The 20,120-nt window shown below is 41.7% G+C and overlaps 1 protein-coding gene across 4 annotated transcripts in view; it reads left to right on the forward strand.

Annotated features, from left to right (window-relative positions):
- Positions 1 to 20,120, forward strand: part of LOC126188971 (DNA-directed RNA polymerases I and III subunit RPAC1) — a 231,847-nt gene that overhangs the window by 152,350 nt on the left and 59,377 nt on the right. For all 4 annotated transcript variants that reach the window (XM_049930741.1, XM_049930743.1, XM_049930742.1 and 1 more), the window contains exon 5: positions 16,829 to 16,945. In XM_049930741.1, the coding sequence (XP_049786698.1) occupies positions 16,829 to 16,945 (117 nt within the window). The remainder of the gene's footprint in view (positions 1 to 16,828; positions 16,946 to 20,120) is intronic.

A 20,120-nucleotide genomic window follows, 5' to 3' on the forward strand; every position in this document is an offset into this window, starting at 1 on the left:
TGACAACAGCCGGACGGAGCGGCGGTTCTAGGCGCTACAGTCCAGAGCTGTGCGACCGCTACAACTGTAGGTTTGAATCCTGCCTCGGGCATGGATGTGTGTGATGTCCTTAGGTTAGTTAGGTTTAAGTAGTTCTAAGTTCTAGCCCCCCCCCCCCCCCCCCCCCCCATGAACCATGGACCTTGCCGTTGGTGGGGAGGCTTGCGTGCCTCAGCGATACAGATGGCCGTACCGTAGGTGCAACCACAACGGAGGGGTATCTGTTGAGAGGCCAGACAAACATGTGGTTCCTGAAGAGGGGCAGCAGCCTTTTCAGTAGTTGCAGGGGCAACAGTCTGGATGATTGACTGATCTGGCCTTGTAACATTAACCAAAACGGCCTTGCTGTGCTGGTACTGCAAACGGCTGAAAGCAAGGGGAAACTACAGCCGTAATTTTTCCCGAGGACATGCAGCTCTACTGTATGATTAAATGATGATGGCGTCCTCTTGGGTAAAATATTCCAGAGGTAAAATAGTCCCCCATTCGGATCTCCAGGTGGGGACTACTCAGGAGGTCGTCATTATCAGGAGAAAGAAAACTGGCGTTCTACGGATCGGAGCGTGGAATGTCAGATCCCTTAATCGGGCAGGTAGGTTAGAAATTTAAAAAGGGAAATGGATAGGTTAAAGTTAGATATAGTGGGAATTAGTGAAGTTCGGTGGCAGGAGGAACAAGACTTTTGGTCAGGTGATTACAGGGTTATAAATACAAAATCAAATAGGGGTAATGCAGGAGTAGGTTTAATAATGAATAAAAAAATAGGAGTGCGGGTTAGCTACTACAAACAGCATAGTGAACGCATTATTGTGGCCAAGATAGACACAAAGCCCATGCCTACTACAGTAGTACAAGTTTATATGCCAACTACCTCTGCAGATGATGAAGAAATAGATGAAATGTATGACGAGATAAAAGAAATTATTCAGGTAGTGAAGGGAGACGAAAATTTAATAGTCATGGGTGACTGGAATTTGTCAGTAGGAAAAGGGAGAGAAGGAAACATAGTAGGTGAATATGGATTGGGGGGAAGGAATGAAAGAGGAAGCCGCCTTGTAGAATTTTGCACAGAGCATAACTTAATCATAGCCAACACTTGGTTCAAGAATCATAAAAGAAGGTTGTATACCTGGAAGAATCCTGGAGATACTAAAAGGTATCAGATAGATTATATAATGGTAAGACAGAGATTTAGGAACCAGGTTTTAAACTGTAAGACATTTCCTGAGGCAGATGTGTATTCTGACCACAATCTATTGGTTATGAACTGCAGATTGAAACTGAAGAAACTGCAAAAAGGTGGGAATTTAAGGAGATGGGACCTGGATAAACTGAAAGAACCAGAGGTTGTAGAGAGTTTCAGGGAGAGCATAAGGGAACAATTGACAGGAATGGGGGAAAGAAATACAGTAGAAGAAGAATGGGTAGCTCTGAGGGATGAAGTAGTGAAGGCAGCAGAGGATCAAGTAGGTAAAAAGACGAGGGCTAATAGAAATCCTTGGGTAACAGAAGAAATATTGAATTTAATTGATGAAAGGAGAAAATATAAAACTGCAGTAAATGAAGCAGGCAAAAAGGAATACAAACGTCTCAAAAATGATATCGACAGGAAGTGCAAAATGGCTAAGCAGGGATGGCTAGAGGACAAATGTAAGGATGTAGAGGCTTATCACACTAGGGGTAAGACAGATACTGCCTACAGGAAAATTAAAGAGACCTTTGGAGAGAAGAGAACCACTTGTATGAATATCAAGAGCTCAGATGGAAACCCAGTTCTAAGCAAAGAAGGGAAGGCAGAAAGGTGGAAGGAGTATATAGAGGGTTTATACAAGGGCGATGTACTTGAGGACAATATTATGGAAATGGAAGAGGATGTAGATGAAGACGAAATGGGAGATAAGATACTGCGTGAAGTGTTTGACAAAGCACTGAAAGACCTGAGTCGAAACAAGGCCCCGGGAGTAGACAACATTCCATTTGAACTACTGATGGCCTCGGGAGAGCCAGTCATGACAAAACTCTACCATCTGGTGAGCACGATGTATGAGACAGGCGAAATACCCTCAGTCTTCAAGGAGAATATAATAATTCCAATCCCAAAGAAAGCAGGTGTTGACAGATGTGAAAATTACCGAACTATCAGTTTAATAAGTCACAGCTGCAAAATACTAACGTGAATTCTTTACAGACGAATGGAAAAACTGGTAGAAGCCGACCTTGGGGAAGATCAGTTTGGATTCCGTAGAAATGTTGGAACACGTGAGGCAATACTGACCTTACGACTTATCTTAGAAGCTAGATTAAGAAAAGGCAAACCTACGTTTCTAGCATTTGTAGACTTAGAGAAAGCTTTTGACAGTGTTAACTGGAATACTCTCTTTCAAATTCTGAAGGTGGCAGGGGTAAAATACAGGGAGCGAAAGGCTATTTACAGTTTGTACAGAAACCAGATGGCAGTTATAAGAGTCGAGGGGCATGAAAGGGAAGCAGTGGTTGGGAAAGGAGTAAGACAGGGTTGTAGCCTCTCCCCGATGTTATTCAATCTGTATATTGAGCAAGCAGTAAAGGAAACAAAAGAAAAATTCGGAGTAGGTATTAAAATCCATGGAGAAGAAATAAAAACTTTGAGGTTCGCCGATGACATTGTAATTCTGTCAGAGACAGCAAAGGACTTGGAAGAGCAGTTGAACGGAATGGACAGTGTCTTGAAAGGAGGATATAAGATGAACATCAACAAAAGCAAAACGAGGATAATGGAATGTAGTCAAATTAAGTCGGGTGATGCTGAGGGAATTAGATTAGGAAATGAGACACTAAAAGCAGTAAAGGAGTTTTGCTATTTAGGGAGTAAAATAACCGATGATGGTCGAAGTAGAGAGGATATAAAATGTAGACTGGCAATGGCAAGGAAAGCGTTTCTCAAGAAGAGGAATTTGTTAACATCGAGTATAGATTTAAGTGTGAGGAAGTCGTTTCTGAAAGTATTTGTATGGAGTGTAGCCATGTATGGAAGTGAAACATGGACGATAACTAGTTTGGTCAATAAGAGAATAGAAGCTTTCGAAATGTGGTGCTACAGAAGAATGCTGAAGATAAGGTGGGTAGATCACGTAACTAATGAGGAGGTATTGAATAGGATTGGGGAGAAGAGAAGTTTGTGGCACAACTTGACTAGAAGAAGGGATCGGCTGGTAGGACATGTTTTGAGGCATCAAGGTATCACAAATTTAGCATTGGAGGGCAGTGTGGAGGGTAAAAATCGTAGAGGGAGACCAAGAGATGACTACACTAAGCAGATTCAGAAGGATGTAGGTTGCAGTAGATACTGGGAGATGAAGAAGCTTGCACAGGATAGAGTAGCATGGAGAGCTGCATCAAACCAGTCTCAGGACTGAAGACCACAACAACAACAAGTTCTAGGGGACTGATGATCTCAGAAGTTAAGTCCCATAGTGCTCAGAGCCATTTGAACCATTTGATATTGACAACATCCAATAATGATTGAACATCTCTTCTAAATGTGCTCTCTCGGCTCTAGTAGCAATTACTATACAGCATGTACTAATTTTTGAACTCCCGAAGAAGTGACTAAACAGCTGTGGCAGCTGCATGAGCACTGATGAGCAGAGGAGAAATAAGCACTTACACACATTTTGTACAAATGATTGGGTAGCTCAAAGCTTGTGTTTTGGTCTCTCATATAAAGGAACTCTAGTTAAATCCAGCCCAATTCTAGGAATTTTTTTCGATTTGCTACTACTTTCTCTGCTGTATTGGCCATAAAGATAATAATAACAACACTGCATTCTGAAACCATGTCACTCTTTCCATTTTCCAAGTATTCTGGGCCACGGCAAAGGGCAGCATTCTGTGTGCAAGAAACTTGAGCTATGTGAATTGTGATGTGTTATCTCCTGCCGTGTACTTTGGAGAAGTTTGCTTAATTTGATGAGTCTGCTGAGGACAATAAAGGGCAAACTCATTCTCTAAATCAAGTGATAAATCATTTAAACTTGGGTGGAAAAAAAACTACGCAGCTGTTAGAACTAAGGCTGAGGGACTATGAATCTGCTGAAACGATGAAAAGTAACTAGCCACTGACTCCAATATGTATGCTACTTTTAACATTCCTAGTTCATGCTTCAGGAAGCTTTCAGATGATGGTTGGCAATTTGTTCAAACAATGTAGTAACAGTTTGCTGAGTCGTCCTCAAGGAATTGGCCTGCATTGTTTTACTGAAGAAAGAATTCATCAAAATATATATGGAAGGAAATAACATGATGAAAATACAGCATGGTTTTCATAAAATATCACATTTTCCTGGTATTTTAGGCACTGTGGACTGTACCCACATCCCCTAGTGGCAAAGGTGCAGAGATATTTAGTAATCATCACTGGTGGTTTTCATTAAATGTACAAACAATTTCAGGTGCTGAGCTTAATCACAGCATAATAAAATGTACAAAAGCATCACACACAACTTCCAGAAGAAATCTTTCTATGAAGAAAACCCATAACCAACATAAAATGAAGCTAACAGGAGTTACAATGCAACGAGTGCAGAATTCACAAATAAAGTATTTACAAAAAGAAGAAGAAGTTACTGATACACCTTTTCCTTGTTGGTCATAGTAACTTTATCAGTTTTCTTGCATTCCATAGTGTCATTATATTGTCTGAACACAATTTCAAGCAAAAAATCTTTTTTGTATGCGGAGAAGTTCGAAGATTGGTCCTTTTTCTGTTTACTTCCTCCATCCTCATAACACAACACTTTTGATAATAAGTACTGTCTATCTACAATGTACGGTTAATGTCTGCATTCGAAGTGGGATAATCGGTTGATAGCCAATTTTTGCGGTGTTCCCAAGCGTGTTTCTTGCTATCTTAGATCAACACTGAACCTCCTTTGGTGGATCCATGTTCAGTGTTATACAATAGTGCGGAACAATAGAGCAGAGAGAGAGAGAGAGAGAGAGAGAGAGAGAGAGAGAGAGAGAGTGTGTGTGTGTGTGTGTGTGTGTGTGTGTGTGTGTGCGTGTCAGATATCACAGTCTATGATGTGAGCTGCTTTGACCTAGATGTAGGTTCTGAAAGTGCTTGACAAGAAATGCTTAATTCTGTATGAAGTGGTGGCATTTGTCAATGAATGGGCTAACAATACTTGTTAAGTACATTACTAGAGCAAACATTGTTGCCCTGATGTTTTAGATGATGAGATAGAGTGTTACAGTTTCTTTCTCCATGAATTAATGAATAATTTTCAGTTGATCCCGTTGTTGTGACTCGCCGATCATTCAAAGTGCCGCCGCGCAATTACGCGCATGCTCTACGTGCGGCGCTGTCTGCCAGCCATGCAGAAGCTGCGCCACCTAAGCGAATGCTAATGTGTACACATGTCTTACTTGTCAACTTTCTCTGTGACTTATATGTGTTGTGTCGTTCCGAAATATATGTGTTAAACTTGAAGTTCTAACAATTGGCGACGAGGATGGGATTTTTCCTTTTCACTGTTGACTCACAGGGTTCCATGGCTACTGTCGAGCAACTATTGCAAAATCTCCTTGAATGGCAAACGCTTCTAACAGCGGCGATTCGCGATTTTGTCGTGGTGTCAAATGCGGGGCATTTCTCGTCGTTGGCTATACCTCCTTTTCCTCCTTATGATGAGACGGCGGAAGACTGGTCTGATTATGAAAAATGTCTTCGACAGCACTTCTTGGCATTTCATGTCACGGACGAACAACCATGTAAGTCTCTGTTCCTTTCCTGGATTTCACCTCAAATGTATCGGTTGTTGTCGCAGTTGGCTCCCTTGAAGGATCCTGCGTCTTTGTCTTTTGCTGAAATGTGCTCACTTATGTCTGTCTATTTTCAAAAGCAAACGTGTGTGGTAGCCTCTCGTGTTGCCTTTTATCGTTGTCAAAAACAGCCACATCAATCCTATCGCACTTGGGCTGCTGAACTTAACGGCCTCAGTCGAAAGTGTCAATTTGTTACTGACGTTCACAAAGAATCCTATGCCGATTCCATGGTATGGAATGCTATTATCCGGCCGGCGCCCGACAAAGAAGTTCGGCAACGTGCCCTTCAGTTGGCGAATCCGACTCTAGATGAAGTTCTCTCCATTGCGCAGTCTTTTGAAATTTCTCGCGCCACTGGGGCGCAAATAGAGGCGTGGGGTGATGTCGGGAAAATACAACCTCTGTGCGCTGTTGACGACGCATGCGACGCGTCCCCGCCGGCCGACGTGGCCGCAGTGCGCTCCCACGCGCAGCCTCGGCCTAGCCGTAAACAGCCCTCTAAGAAACTGCAGCAAAACCCCTGGCAACTTCCTTCATGTCCGCGGTGTTTTACAAAACATTCACGCGAGGATTGTCCCCAACGTTGGGCTGTGTGTCACAATTGCAAAAATAAAGGTCATGTGTCTTCCATTTGCAAATCCGACCGCATACATGATGTTCATGAACATGACTCTGATTCTGTGTTGTCTGTCAATTGCACTTCTTCCCTTTCAGGGAAATTATTCCTCACTGTCCAAATCCTTGGTCGAGATGTTCGCATGCAAGTGGATACCGGTTCTGCTGCCACTATAATTAATTCTGAGACGTATCTTCAGTTGGGTTCTCCACTCCTGTCACCTGTCACTCGGCAATTACGGACGTACAATAAACAGAAGATTTCTCTCTTGGGACAGTTTAATGCTGAGGTATCTTACAAATCCATCGTTCGCACTGTGCCCATATTTGTGGTCGACCAGAGCAACGCAGAAAATCTTTTTGGTTTCGATGCCTTTCGCGTTTTTGGGTTATCCATAGATGACTCTGTCAATATTGTCTCTGATGCTATTCCTTATGCTCAACTGGATTCCTTGTCGACGACGTTTTCGTCCCTTTTTTCTCCTGGGTTAGGCCATGCAAACGACTTTGAAGCTCATATCACGCTCAAACCCACTGCTCAGCCTAAGTTTTTTTGGGCTCGGCCCATTCCTGTGGCCCTTCGTGATCGGGTAAAATGGGAGTTGGATCGTCTCACTACTTCGGGGGTCTTGCTTCCTGTCACTTCCAGTGAGTGGTCCTCTCCTGTCGTCGTTGCTAAGCCAAATGGTGATATTCATCACTGTGGCGATTTCAAAGCCACTGTAAATGCTCAATGCCTCATCGACACTTACCCTATGCCTCGTCCTGAAGAACTGTTCACTAAACTTACTGGAGGCCAGTATTTTTCTAAAATTGACCTGTCAGAAGCTTATCATCAACTTCCTCTCGACACTGCTTCCCGGCAGTTTCTGGTCCTTAACACGCCTTTCGGCCTCTATCAATACCAACGCTTGCCATTCGGGCTTGCTAGTGCCCCTGCTCTCTTTCAGCGATTCTTGGAACAATTATTGCTCCCTGTCCCTGGGTGTATCAATTACATGGACGACATTGTTGTCATTGGCTCCACCACTGAAGAACATCTTCAAAATCTCCGAACACTTTTTCATATCTTACAGACTGCTGGTCTTAAGTGCAATCTTCAGAAATCAAAATTTTTTCAGGCGTCTATCACGTACTTGGGGTTTCAACTCTCTCGGGATGGTATTCGTCCGCTTCAACACACTGTTGCTGTGATCGATGCCCTTCCTCGCCCTACATCTGTTAAGGAACTGCAGGCCTTCTTTGGGAAAATAGCATACTATCACAAGTTTTTACCGTCTGCGGCTTCGGTGGCTCAGCCGTTGCATCACCTGTTGCATAAAAACGTGCCTTTTCACTGGTCTGCGTCATGCGAAGTGGCTTTCCAGAAATTGAAGATTATGCTAAAACAGGCCCCGTGCCTGGCTACTTATCGACCTGGCCAACATCTTGTTCTTGCCACAGACGCCTCTCAATACGGGGTCGGTGCAGTCCTTGCGCACCTTTTTTCTGACGGTTCTGAACAATCCATTGCTTATGCCTCCAAAACACTCACAGATGCCCAACAAAAGTATTCTCAAATTGAGAAAGAAACTTTGGCCATTATTTATGCTCTTCATAAGTTTGGTGTTTTTCTCTATGGCTCAAAATTTCATCTTGTTACGGATCACAAACCGCTTGTTTCCTTGTTTCATCCATCAACGTCACTTCCCGACAAGGCTGCACACTGCCTCCATCGTTGGGCTCTTTACTTGTCTCGTTTCAATTATGAGATTCATTTCCGGCCAACGGCTCAACATGCAAATGCTGATGCTCTGTCTCGCCTTCCCATGGGTCCTGATCAGGCATTCGATAGGGACGAACTTCTTTGTTTCCACCTGGATGTTGCCGAGCAGCGGGTTGTGGACGGGTTCCCCATCACTGGGGACAGGCTGGCGGCTGCTACGGGTTCTGACCCTACCCTCTCCCAGGTTTTACGCTGTATTCAGAAGGGTCGGGCAGATCGCCTGTCCGCTAAGACTTCTGATCTGTTGCGGAACTACTACACTTTGCGCTACCGCCTCACGGCTAGGGATGGTGTTATCCTCCTCTCCACTGACAATGCTTCGCCGTGTGTTGTGGTACCTGCGTCTTTGCGTGCTTCGGTCTTGCGCCTCCTTCACCAAGGGCACTGGGGTGTGTCTCGCACAAAATCTCTGGCGCGCCATCATGTGTACTGGTCTGGCATCGACTCTGAAATAGCACACATGATCGCTGCCTGCGGCCCTTGTGCGTCACAGGCCGCTGCCCCGAAGTCATCTTTGTCACCGTGGCCTTCACCTGAGAAGCCCTGGGAGCGCATTCATGCTGACTTTGCAGGACCCTTTTTAGGTACTTATTGGCTCCTCGTAATTGACGCCTATTCTAACTTTCCTTTCATTGTCCGTTGCACATCACCTATCACCGCAGCAACCACCAGTGCTCTCGCCCGCATTTTTTCTTTGGAAGGCCTCCCCTCTACTCTTGTTACTGATAATGGTCCGCAATTTGCCTCTTCCGAATTTGCGGATTTTTGTGCTCGTCACGGCGTTACGCATGTCACGGCCCCGCCATTCCATCCACACCTAACGGTGAGGCTGAACGACTGGTCCGCACATTTAAGGCTCAGATGCGGAAACTTCTGACTTCTCTGCTGCTGCTGATGATGCGCTTCTCCAGTTTCTGGCGTCTTACCGTTTCACCCCCATGGGCGACCACAGCCCAGCTGAGCTCTTGCATGGCCGACAGCCCCACACGCTACTTCATCTTCTGCGGCCTTCCACCTCCCGGCTGCGGGTGCCTTCACTTGGCCGATTCACCGCCGACGACCTCATCTGGGTACGGGGATATGGCAGGCGGCCAAAATGGAGCCCGGGCCGCATCTTAACACACCGTGGCAGACGCCTGTTATGAAATCCAGACGGACACGGGTGTTGCAGTGCATCATTCGGACCAGCTTCGGCCTCGTGTGCTAGCAACGCCTTTTCCGAATGCCGCCACACCACCTTTGGCTCTACCTGATGCTCGGGGTCTTGGCATCTCTCAATACTCACAACGCAGCCCTCTCACCGTCATCGCGATGCCAGCACCAGAACGGATGCCACCAGGAGACGTGCCCATGCAGGAACCGGAGGACCATCCTCTGTCCGAGCAAATCTACTCGCCTCCTCCTCCAACGGACGCCGACACATCGCCCATGTCTCCTGTCATATCAACTGGACTTGCCGCAACGGGCAGATTGGTGCATGGGGCCCCAGCAGATTCGACCCCTACGTCTCCTGTCATCTCGACCCGTTATCATCGGAGACACTTCCGTCCGTACGGGAAGCATCCTCCTCGAGACTTTACGGCGAGTCAAACAATGCCTACGGACGTTAGCCATCTCCAGGACACCTCCATCAAGACCAGTGCAACAATTTTAAAGGGGGGAAAAGTGTTGTGACTCGCCGATCATTCTAAGTGCCGCCGCGCAATTACGCGCGTCCTCTATGTGCGGCGCTGTCTGCCAGCCATGCAGAAGCTGCGCCACCTAAGCGGCCAGCCGAGCAGCAGCCGCTAGACTGGGACTCAGTGCCCATTCGAATGCTAATGTGTACACATGTCTTACTTGTCAACTTACTCTGTGACTTATATGTGTTGTGTCGTTCCGAAATATATGTGTTAAACTTGAAGTTCTAACACCCGTGAAGAAGGGGAACCGTCAGTGACATGGAGCAAGTCAAGGTATACATTAAAATAAAACAAGGGTGTCATGGAGACATTCTATATACTGTATTAACAATAAACTTTCATTATACGGCTTAATGCTATTCACACTGTCTAAGTTTAACTGAGTAGAGTAGTAAAAAAACTGGTATTTTTAAAATAGCTGATGCCTCCTCAGTTTTACTTCAGAGCTACTGTTTATCTGCTGTTTGTAGCTTTATTACAATGACATTTTTCAAATAAAATATTTTCTTACATCTACAAATACTGAATACTATTTGCAGTACCATACATTTATCATGCAACTTTATAACAAACACTACTACTTGCCATGTAGCTAACATAACTTTTCAGTCCCTGACCATAGATTTTGAGATAATTTATAGGAGGATTTGCTAATGAGGTATTTTATAATTATCTTTTGAATTGGTACAGATTCACAACTTCTTGCTTTATGTTAGATTGGAGCTTGTCGAATACCTCTGCACCTGAGTACATAACTTCACTCCGAACCCTAAAAAAAGAAACAAATACCACATGTAATTTATTTTTGTGTCATGTATTGTAATTGTGCAAACCACAGTTCAGTCGAGACTGATTTTTACTGTCAGCAACAAACACCATTAAGGAGTGAATATATTTGAATATGAGTGTAAGAATCCAAAGAACTTTAAAAAGCTTTTGCAAGCTGTACAGTCTCTACTATAAACAATATTCTTACTGCTAGCTGCTGCTGAATGAGCACTTTATTTACTTTAGGTGCATTGCCTCACCTCAGAAAGTAATTCCATAACACGACATGGATTGAAAATTTGCTAAATAAACCAACACTCCTGTCTTAAGGCTAAGGAGAGATGTTTTTAAAGACATGACACAATCAACTTCGTTCTTGATTAGTTCAACCATGTGTCAACTCCATTTTAACTAATTATTTTGCCATACAGCAAGGAATTTTACACTGTTTGTTTCATTTAGTGTATAACCATTACTTTATATTTCTTGTGCTGGCAGGTCATTATTACTTATGACTCTGTGTGAAACTATGACTTAAATTTTTAGCTGTGAAAAATTTGTAGATGTCTTCTGTCATCATATAAGCTGTGTCTGTTGAAGTTGAGTTCAGACTCTTAATTAGTGTGCTTGTATCATCAGGCAACAAAACCGTTTTTGACCTGCCCTACAGAGTGTATTTTACTAACAACAGTGGACCCAGTTCCAAACCCTGTGTTAGTTCACATGTATGTTCCTCAATTTTGATGTTATTTCCACACAGGATAACCATGTGTTAATGAGACCCTCTGCTTTCTGTTATGAAGCTGAAATTTCATCATGCTAAAGCAACACCATTAATGCCACAACATTTTAGTTTACTGAGTAGAATTTAGTGATCACAGCAAAGGGTTTGGCATGGGGGCAGAATATACCAGCAGGATAATTTTTCTTTTTTTGCTCTGCTAGCTCTTCATTTGTCAGGTCTGGTATTGCTTTCTACTATGTGCCTTGTATTAGCCACACTGAAAAGCAGCTAACAAGTTCTACTGAGTTAAATAAGTCAATATTCTATCACAGGCCACTTTCTTGGACACTTTTGAAAAGAGGGGAAAGAGTAATATAGGTCTTCAGTTGGAGGTGGTTTGCTTATCTTCAGTTTTGTAAGTGGTTGTAGTTACAGCTTATTTAAGTCTGTCAGGATATATGCCCCAAGTCATTGATTACAAAGATAGCTTAAGAGGAATTCTATCAAGTCAGCATAAGATTTTACTATTATATTACGCACTTCTTTGTAGCCATCTGAGCTATTACTTTTTAGTTAACTGAAGAATTCTGTGGTCTCTTTAAAGGTTATATTTTTGAAACAAATGTCTTTTAATGGTGTATGCAGTGTCTACACAAGTAAATCTAATGAATTGGTGTTGGTAAATAATTTATGAGTAAAGGATACCACTCGCTGAATAGCAGAAATATTGAGTCGTCAAGAGGCACACACAAAAGCCGAAAATTTTGCTATTTTTTGGAAGTAATCTTTTGGCAAACTAAGCACAAAGACACCCCCACCCACCCACATGCACATGCACACACATTGCCAGCTTGACATACAGTGCTGGGATTGCATTTCAACAGGTGAACTGGGGTGGGGGTTATGTCAGGTGGGGTGAGATGGGTAGAAGGAGAAAGAGGCAGGAAGCCGGAGGAGGGATTGCGGACAGGTAGCTAGCAAATCAGTAGGAGACAGCAGGTGTGCGGACTAGGAATGGGGGATGGGGAGAGAGGGTGGTGGCAAGTATATGGGCTATGCATGCAACACACAGCCACTGGAGCCAATGAGGTGCAGTATGCAATGAAAATGAAGTGGAAGTGTGGATTGGGAGGGGTGACTGGACAGAGGAGGAGGAGACTGTTGGGTTGAGATTGTGGGGGCAGTGGGTGAGCAGAGACAGGGGCTAGGAGGATTACAGGAGCAAAAAATGATTTCCAAGGATAACTACCATCTATATAGTTCAGAAAAGCTGGTGCTGAGGGGAAGGATCCAGATGACATGGGTTGTATAGCAGCCATTCAACTTGAACACAATATGCTCAGCAGTGTGTTGTTCCAAAAGTTGTTCCAATGGGTGGTTAACACTGTTCCTCGCTACAGTTTCGCGATGGACTTTCCTTCTGGTGGATAGCTTTTAGGTGCTTATGTCCACATAAAATGTTGTGTGGAACTTGACAACAGAGCTAATATGACAAGGCTGTTTTCACAGATGGCCCTGCCTCTGATGGGATAGGATAAGCCCATGACAGGACCGGAGTAAGATGTGCTATGTGGATGAATCAGGCAGGTCTTGCGCCTGGATCTTTCACAGGGAAATGATAGTGGGCTTGGCATAGAAATGGACTAAGATACTTTGTAAGTTGATGGAATACCAGTTTAGGAAGGGTCAAAAGATTGTGGTTAGGATGTCCCTTATTTCTGTCTATGATGACATTAATCAATGTTTTGGCAATGGGTATAGTTCAGTTGCTTCAATTCAGGATGATATTGGGTGATAAGGAGGCCACTCCTTTGCTGCTAATTCTTGTGGTTGATGGGATAGTTTACGGTCTGCCAGATCTATCCTTACTATGTCATTGCAGTCTTCTAATGTCTTCTTCATCCTTGGAGCCAGGAAACTTTTAAACTTGTAGTACTGTGATGGATTTTGGCATTCTGTCTATCTTGGCCACAGTAATGCAGCCACTATGCTGTTCATAGCAGCTTATGTGCATTCCTATTTTCTTATCATTGTTGGGCCTACTCCTGCATTACTCCTGTCCAATTTTTGTGTTGATGACCTGAGCAGAAGTACTGTACTTCCTGCCACCACACTTCACCAGTCCCCATTCTATCAAACTTCAACCTATCTATTCCTTTTTTTCTAATTGTCTAACCCATCTGCCCAATTAAGGGATCTAACATTCCACAATTCTACCTGTAGTACACCAGTTTTGGTTTTTATGATGACAACATCCTCCTGAGTAGTCCCAATCCAGAGATCCAAATAGAGAACTAGTTTACTTCTAGAATATTTTACCCAATAGTGTGCCATCATCATTAAGCCTTACAGCGGAGCTGAGACCACTTGAAAAAAAAGTACTAGTTATATTTTCCCCTTGCTTTCAGCCATTTTAAATAAGATACATCATGCATAAAGATAAATCACAGGCCTTAATGATTTTATACGCCATCTCTGTATGACATAGCTAAAATATGATCGTCTACCTCATGCTTTTTAATGGTGGTTATACTGTTTGCTGTTACAGAACATCAAATTTAGTCTGCCATAGTGTACTTATTACAGGTAAGCTGTACTGCAACTACAAAACAATTTTAAAACATTATTAACTTTGAATAATCTCTCTCTCTCTCTCTCTCTCTCTCTCTCTCTCTCTCTCTCTCCTGCAAATGCACACAGATACACTCACTAAAACTCACTGAAGAAAAGTATGGCTCCTCACTGAGAAAACTCTTTCTGTTTGCATTCATGGAAACCTCTTTATATATTGATGACTAGGAATCTTATTCTGTTAGTTGCCATTATGCATGTGAAATATGTCAGTGTGGTTGACCCAAGGATGATGTTGTCTAAACATCATAGTTAGGTTGGATGTGATAAAACTTTTAAAAAGTAATGTGGTTCTTACACGTATTGAGAATGGAATGTACCCTTGGAGTGCTCTATTACCAAATTACCAGTAAACCCTTTATTCTTTAAAGAATCAAACTTCTGTGTATAAAACAGCTTCTGAAGTCTGATTACTTTACAAATGAGGTAATGTGCTAAATGTATGACATAAAACATGTAAGCAAGAAAAAGTTTAGAAAAGGTTTGAAATTATTCTTAAAGTTTGTTCAAAGTCAGTCAGTGGTCTAATTATGAAACACTGGATGAACATAGTCTGGTAATTTGCACTCCATTGTAAGCAAAAGCAAGTTCTTCATGCATTTAACTGTTTATGACATCATATCTCCTGAATTGAGTGTCATACAGTGATATACACAATAAGCCAAAACATTATGACCATTGCCCACTGCGACATTGGATGCCGTCTGGTTGGTGGCTGGTATGTGATGCAGTAACAAAAGTATGTAAGCAGAGCAGACACAGACGGAGGATTACTCTAGCGAAGATATTGGCCACAAATGGGGCAATCCATTGAGATAAGAGGCTTTGACAAGGGGCAGATTATTATTGTGCAGAACCTGTGAATGAGTATTTCGAAAATGGCGAAGCTGGTCGAATGTTCATGTGCTCCTATTGTGAGCATCTATGGAAAGGGATAGGAGGAAAGTGAAACTACCACTAGGTGCTAAATGGTTGTACATCCATGACTCTTCACAGAATGTGGAGTTCGGAGGCTTGTTTTCTCTGTAAAGTAGTATAGATGGTGATGTTTGGCATCTCTGCCCAAAGAGTACAATGCTGGTGTACGCACAAGTGTTTCAGAGCACACAGCTAATCATACATCATTGAACATGGAGCTCCACACCAGACCACACCTACATGTTCACATATTGGCCTAACGACATCATCAGTTATGAGTGCAGAGGGCATGAGAACATCAAGATTTGACTGTCAGTCAACGGAAACATATCGGCTCTTCAGCTCACTCACATTTTTGCTACACTGTTCTGATGGTCATCTGCACTAGTGCCGTCATCATGGTGAATAGCAGCTCAAAACGTGCAGTGTGCCACAGACACAGCTGGTGGGATCAGTATTATGCTGTGGGAGAATTTCTCCTCTGCTTGTATGGGACGTATGGTAGTAATAGAAGACATGCTGTCAGCTGCAAACCACCTGCATCCTTTCACGCTGGAAGTCTTCCCCAACAGCATTGTCATCCTTCAACAGTGAAACTGCCCATGTCCCAGAGCCAGAAAACTGCTGCAGTGGGTTGAGGAGCATTATAGTGAATGCATGCTGATGTTTCGGCGACCAGAGTCGCCTAATATGAATCTTCTGAAACCCAACTGGGTAGCTATCGGGCACCATCACTGTGTACACAAATCAGTGGCCTGTTATTTATGTGAATTACATTACTTCTGTGTAGACATCTAATGCCACATACCTCCACAAACTTACCAAAATGCTGTGGTATCCCTGATATGCAGAATCATTGATGTATTTCATTCCAAAGATGGGCAAACAAGCTATGAAACAGGTGGTCCTGATTTTTTGGCTCATCAGTGTAATTTTGCAGCTGCTGTATATTCAATGATATATTTAGATACTGCCACAGTGTGTGTTTTAAGTAATAAATTAGAACTTCATGTTTCGTGCTGAAGTTTTACTGCATGAACAGCGAAAATGTAGTAAGCGATACAGTTTTTTCCTTTCATCATTTTGTGTGTGTGTGTATGGGGGAGGTTACTGGGAGGAGGTTTCACAAAGGTTTGAAATTATGTGCTAAGTGCTTTTCTTCTCAAATGCTGTGTGAATAAAATCCAGGTAATTCTGTGCTTCAGTTACATTGCCTCACAATTTCTAACTGTAATATATGACTTATCGTGTAAAACTTTTAACATAAGATTAAACCTCTTAGTGAGTAGGCATAATTATACCAAATACTGAAAATCAAATTTTGTTACTCTTGGAAGCAGTTGGGTAGGCTACTGGCTCTGTGTTCTGTGGTAATCACTTAGTAATACAGATGATGTTATGGCTGTTACATTGTGCAACACTAAGGCAGAATAATGATGACATATTTATGCAAAGAACATTATTATTGCTGTTTGTAGTTGTGTCCTCAACTCAGATTGTTGTACAATTGTATGGAATGGAGTGTGTTTGTTAATGTTTTTTAAGCCATTAATCATACTTGAATTCTCAAGTGTGGCTGCTAATAAGTCTACCATGAAATACTTTACTGCTTTTGATTTTTGCTGTCTTGAGTTTAGTGATAGCCTTAGTAATTATTTAGTGATGATGCAGTAAAGTAAGTTATTATTGTCTGCAACTTAAAATATGCTGGAGGGAAATGACATGCACTGAAAACATACTGGGATTAATTTGTACAAGAAAAGGAAGCACCATCTAGTATGTAAATCATGATGAAATAAATTTTGGACATTAGGAGACATAATCTTGACAGTCATTATTTTGAATTTATCTTCCTTCATAAAGTTGATAAATAACTTGCAGATGATGAAGATGGAACAGAACAGGACACCTTGGAATTCGAACTGAAGGTTAAATGTACTCTTGATCCATCTGTGGATGCCTCTGCACCTGTCCGTGACAAGAAAATAAATGGAAGTGGTAAGTTAACTTCATGTTTATTTGATAGACCAAAAAAAAAAAAAAAAACTTTTAATTTGTATTACAATGTCATTCTGTTGGAAAATATTATACCAAAGCTCCTTTGATATGTCTTCAGCAAGCTCTTCAGATACTGTTATGGTACACTAGTTCTGGCTGATTGTGTATAACTGTAAAATAAGACTGACAAAAATGAAAGTGTAAAAAAAATTCTCATTGTTTAAACAGACAGAAGAAGTGAACTTCGATATTATTTGCCTTTATAGTCCTTCATAAAGGAAGATGTACCATAACCTATGCATATTATAAATTAAAGTCCCCTGCCACATTTTTCTGTCTGTGAAATATAATCTCAGGAACTACATTAGAGATTTTGATATGGTTTTCACTACTAGACTAATTCGTGAGAAAGATTTGTATATATATCACTAGATGTTATAAACAGGTCGTCTGGCGATTGATACTTAGTACCTCCCATCTGAAGCCAAGGTAGGCCACTACTATAAACATAATCATGAAATTTTTACCTGAGTGTCTAGTCAGTGGTCCACTAAAAGCTTTATCTTATATTCAGTTCTAAAATGCTTTCCTCCTAATGTCTAGATACACGTGTCAAAAGATGTGGGAGCTACTTCTTGTGAGGTTTGGCAATAATGTGTGGTGCATTATTTAATAATAGTGCAGCATTAGCACGTAACATCAATTGGAATAATTCCAGTTATACATGCTCCTTATGGAAATTGTACATATGTATGGGGGACAGTTCTGAGCGTTGAAACATTCTCTGAACCTCACACATTCCAAACAGAGTTATGTGTTTCTAAATTTAATATGCATCAGTTACAAAGAAAAGGTAGTTGCCTTAGGAATATAAGGAGAAAATGTGCATGTATAGATTTTATTAGAAAAAATACACCCTTACATGTTTTTTTAGTATATTCTTGTGGTGGCAAATGAAAAATCCTTGTCAAATAAAATTTTATTCAGTTTCATTTGTATCATAGTGTGTTTGTGTATTTTAATGTATAATTAAATATTAACACAATAAGAATGTCAGCTTGGGATAAATACCTAATCATCAAAGAAGATGCAGTTAGCCACCATCTGTTACCTGGAAAATCGAACTGAATACTTGGTCAGGATGGCAGCACCGTTGCATTTACCATGTGCCTACGAAGGAGGCATATGAGGTAGTAGTTGCATATACTCCAGTCTTGTTACAAGTGGGATGCTCTGAAATGCTAAATGTCTGTATGTACCACTGAATGAAATGAACAAACAGGACATACATGAACAAACAGGACATACAGTGTATCATGCCTTGGCTGCTCAGGGAATTTTGCTGGCAGTATCTGTAAAACCACCTTTCATGACGATTTTGCTATCTTCCTCAGTTGCATCTATGGATTTGTTGTGTGTTGTTTCAGCTGCAAATTAAAATGTTGTCCATGTTCAAATAAGTGCCAATTGATTTTATGGTGTTTGCAGTTTCCTCATTCATCAGTGTGTTTCTCTTCCAGTAGTTATCACATTGTTCCTTGGCATGATATGTGTCTTTCCTACTTTCACAGCTGCAAAAGCAGGCTGACTGCAAGGTCAAGAGCTAGAGTTTTTGCCTAGTGACACCGATGGCCTGGGTTTGATTACCAGTAACCACATAAAATTTTTTCCTGGTGGGAAGATCTGGAAGGTGGTCTACTCAGCCTTGCGAGACCAAATTAAGAGCAGCAAAATTGATGTGCAAATCGTCAAAGTGGCATTATGTCGAAAAGTTTGCACCAAGTGAACGTTACACAGCATTTGTTAATTAGCAAAAAAGTATCTCTCTCTCTCTCTCATTTTTATGCAATAGTTTATCTGTGGAATAAACAGGGAAAGGTTAGTGCTCATTAATTAATGCAAAAGTTTTGTTTTTAATTTTTACTGTCCATTTATGTATGATCATCCAGAGTTAGCCTGTTATAGTCGCTTATCACGGCCTACATTCAGAACAGTGAAATGAAATGTTGACTGATACTGTCATTTGACAATACTCTTTCCACACTGTCACTTTGCCAACATTTATTCACAGTTTAATGTGCTTGAATCCACAATTTATCTAAATAAACTACTGGCCACTATAATTCTGATGCTTCATTTTTCTGTCAAAGACCTAATGTAGTGTGCCATTTTTGTATGATCTCTCATAAGTCAGTGAAGTCGCCTTTGGAGCCACAAGCCAGTAATTATAACATGTGAATCACTCGCGCACCATGCAACAGTACTGTGTTTTTGTATGATCTCTCATCCAAATGTGGTGACTTGTTTATTCTTGCACCCTTTAAAATCAAATACTGTAAGTGGGTAAGGGTGGTTTCATACCCTCCCCCCGAGTATCTTTGCTAACTTGGGAGCCTGTTCTCTGTGACAGAAGCTGTGAAGATTTTGCAAATATCACATTTGTTTCTCCTGCCTTGGGAGCAGATACCTGAATGCAGTGCCACTGTGCATTATGTTCCTCCTTCCATACTTAGCGCTACTGACTTAGATATCATACATATTGTACACCTGTCAACACTTGCTTGCACCTTCTGTCACCTTCTCTGTTGGCACTATCGCATCTTTCTCATTCTCATTGTCAGTAAAATTCATGACACTAACAGCAAATTGTCTCAGCTGCCTGTGAAGTTATTTCCCCCATTACCTGTGCTCACACTGTGAACTAGTGAAGTGTACTACTTTGCATTGGATTGTGGCTGTGCCTAATCACATGACCAAGTTAATTACCACTAGAGCCAGGTCTAAAGTTTACCTTGCTGATTTGTAACAACAAAATGGAAGTTTTTTAAAAAATGTCTTTTGTATTTGTTGTGCTAATGTTATTAACATAGAGTGGAGGTGTAATATGAAAGATGTAAACATTCAATTTCCAGAATGTGTGTGTCATATGTTTGCTACAGTTTAACAGTATTATGATTGTCAAATCATACAGATACCATGGAATTGCATGTCAATATGGGAAATGTTTGCTTTTTAATTGAAAAAGTGTTGTGCAGTGGATTCACATATCATTGTTTCTTGAATCAGGATTTTGAAGAAGTTGATCATTCTACCAGTGAGCTGTAATCTTTCACTTTATTTATGAAAAATGTAATACGGATTATGTAAGTCTGGAATTTGAACAAAGTCTAGCTGA

The sequence above is a fragment of the Schistocerca cancellata genome, chromosome 5, assembly GCF_023864275.1.
Source record: "Schistocerca cancellata isolate TAMUIC-IGC-003103 chromosome 5, iqSchCanc2.1, whole genome shotgun sequence".
Lineage (NCBI taxonomy): Eukaryota > Metazoa > Arthropoda > Insecta > Orthoptera > Acrididae > Schistocerca > Schistocerca cancellata.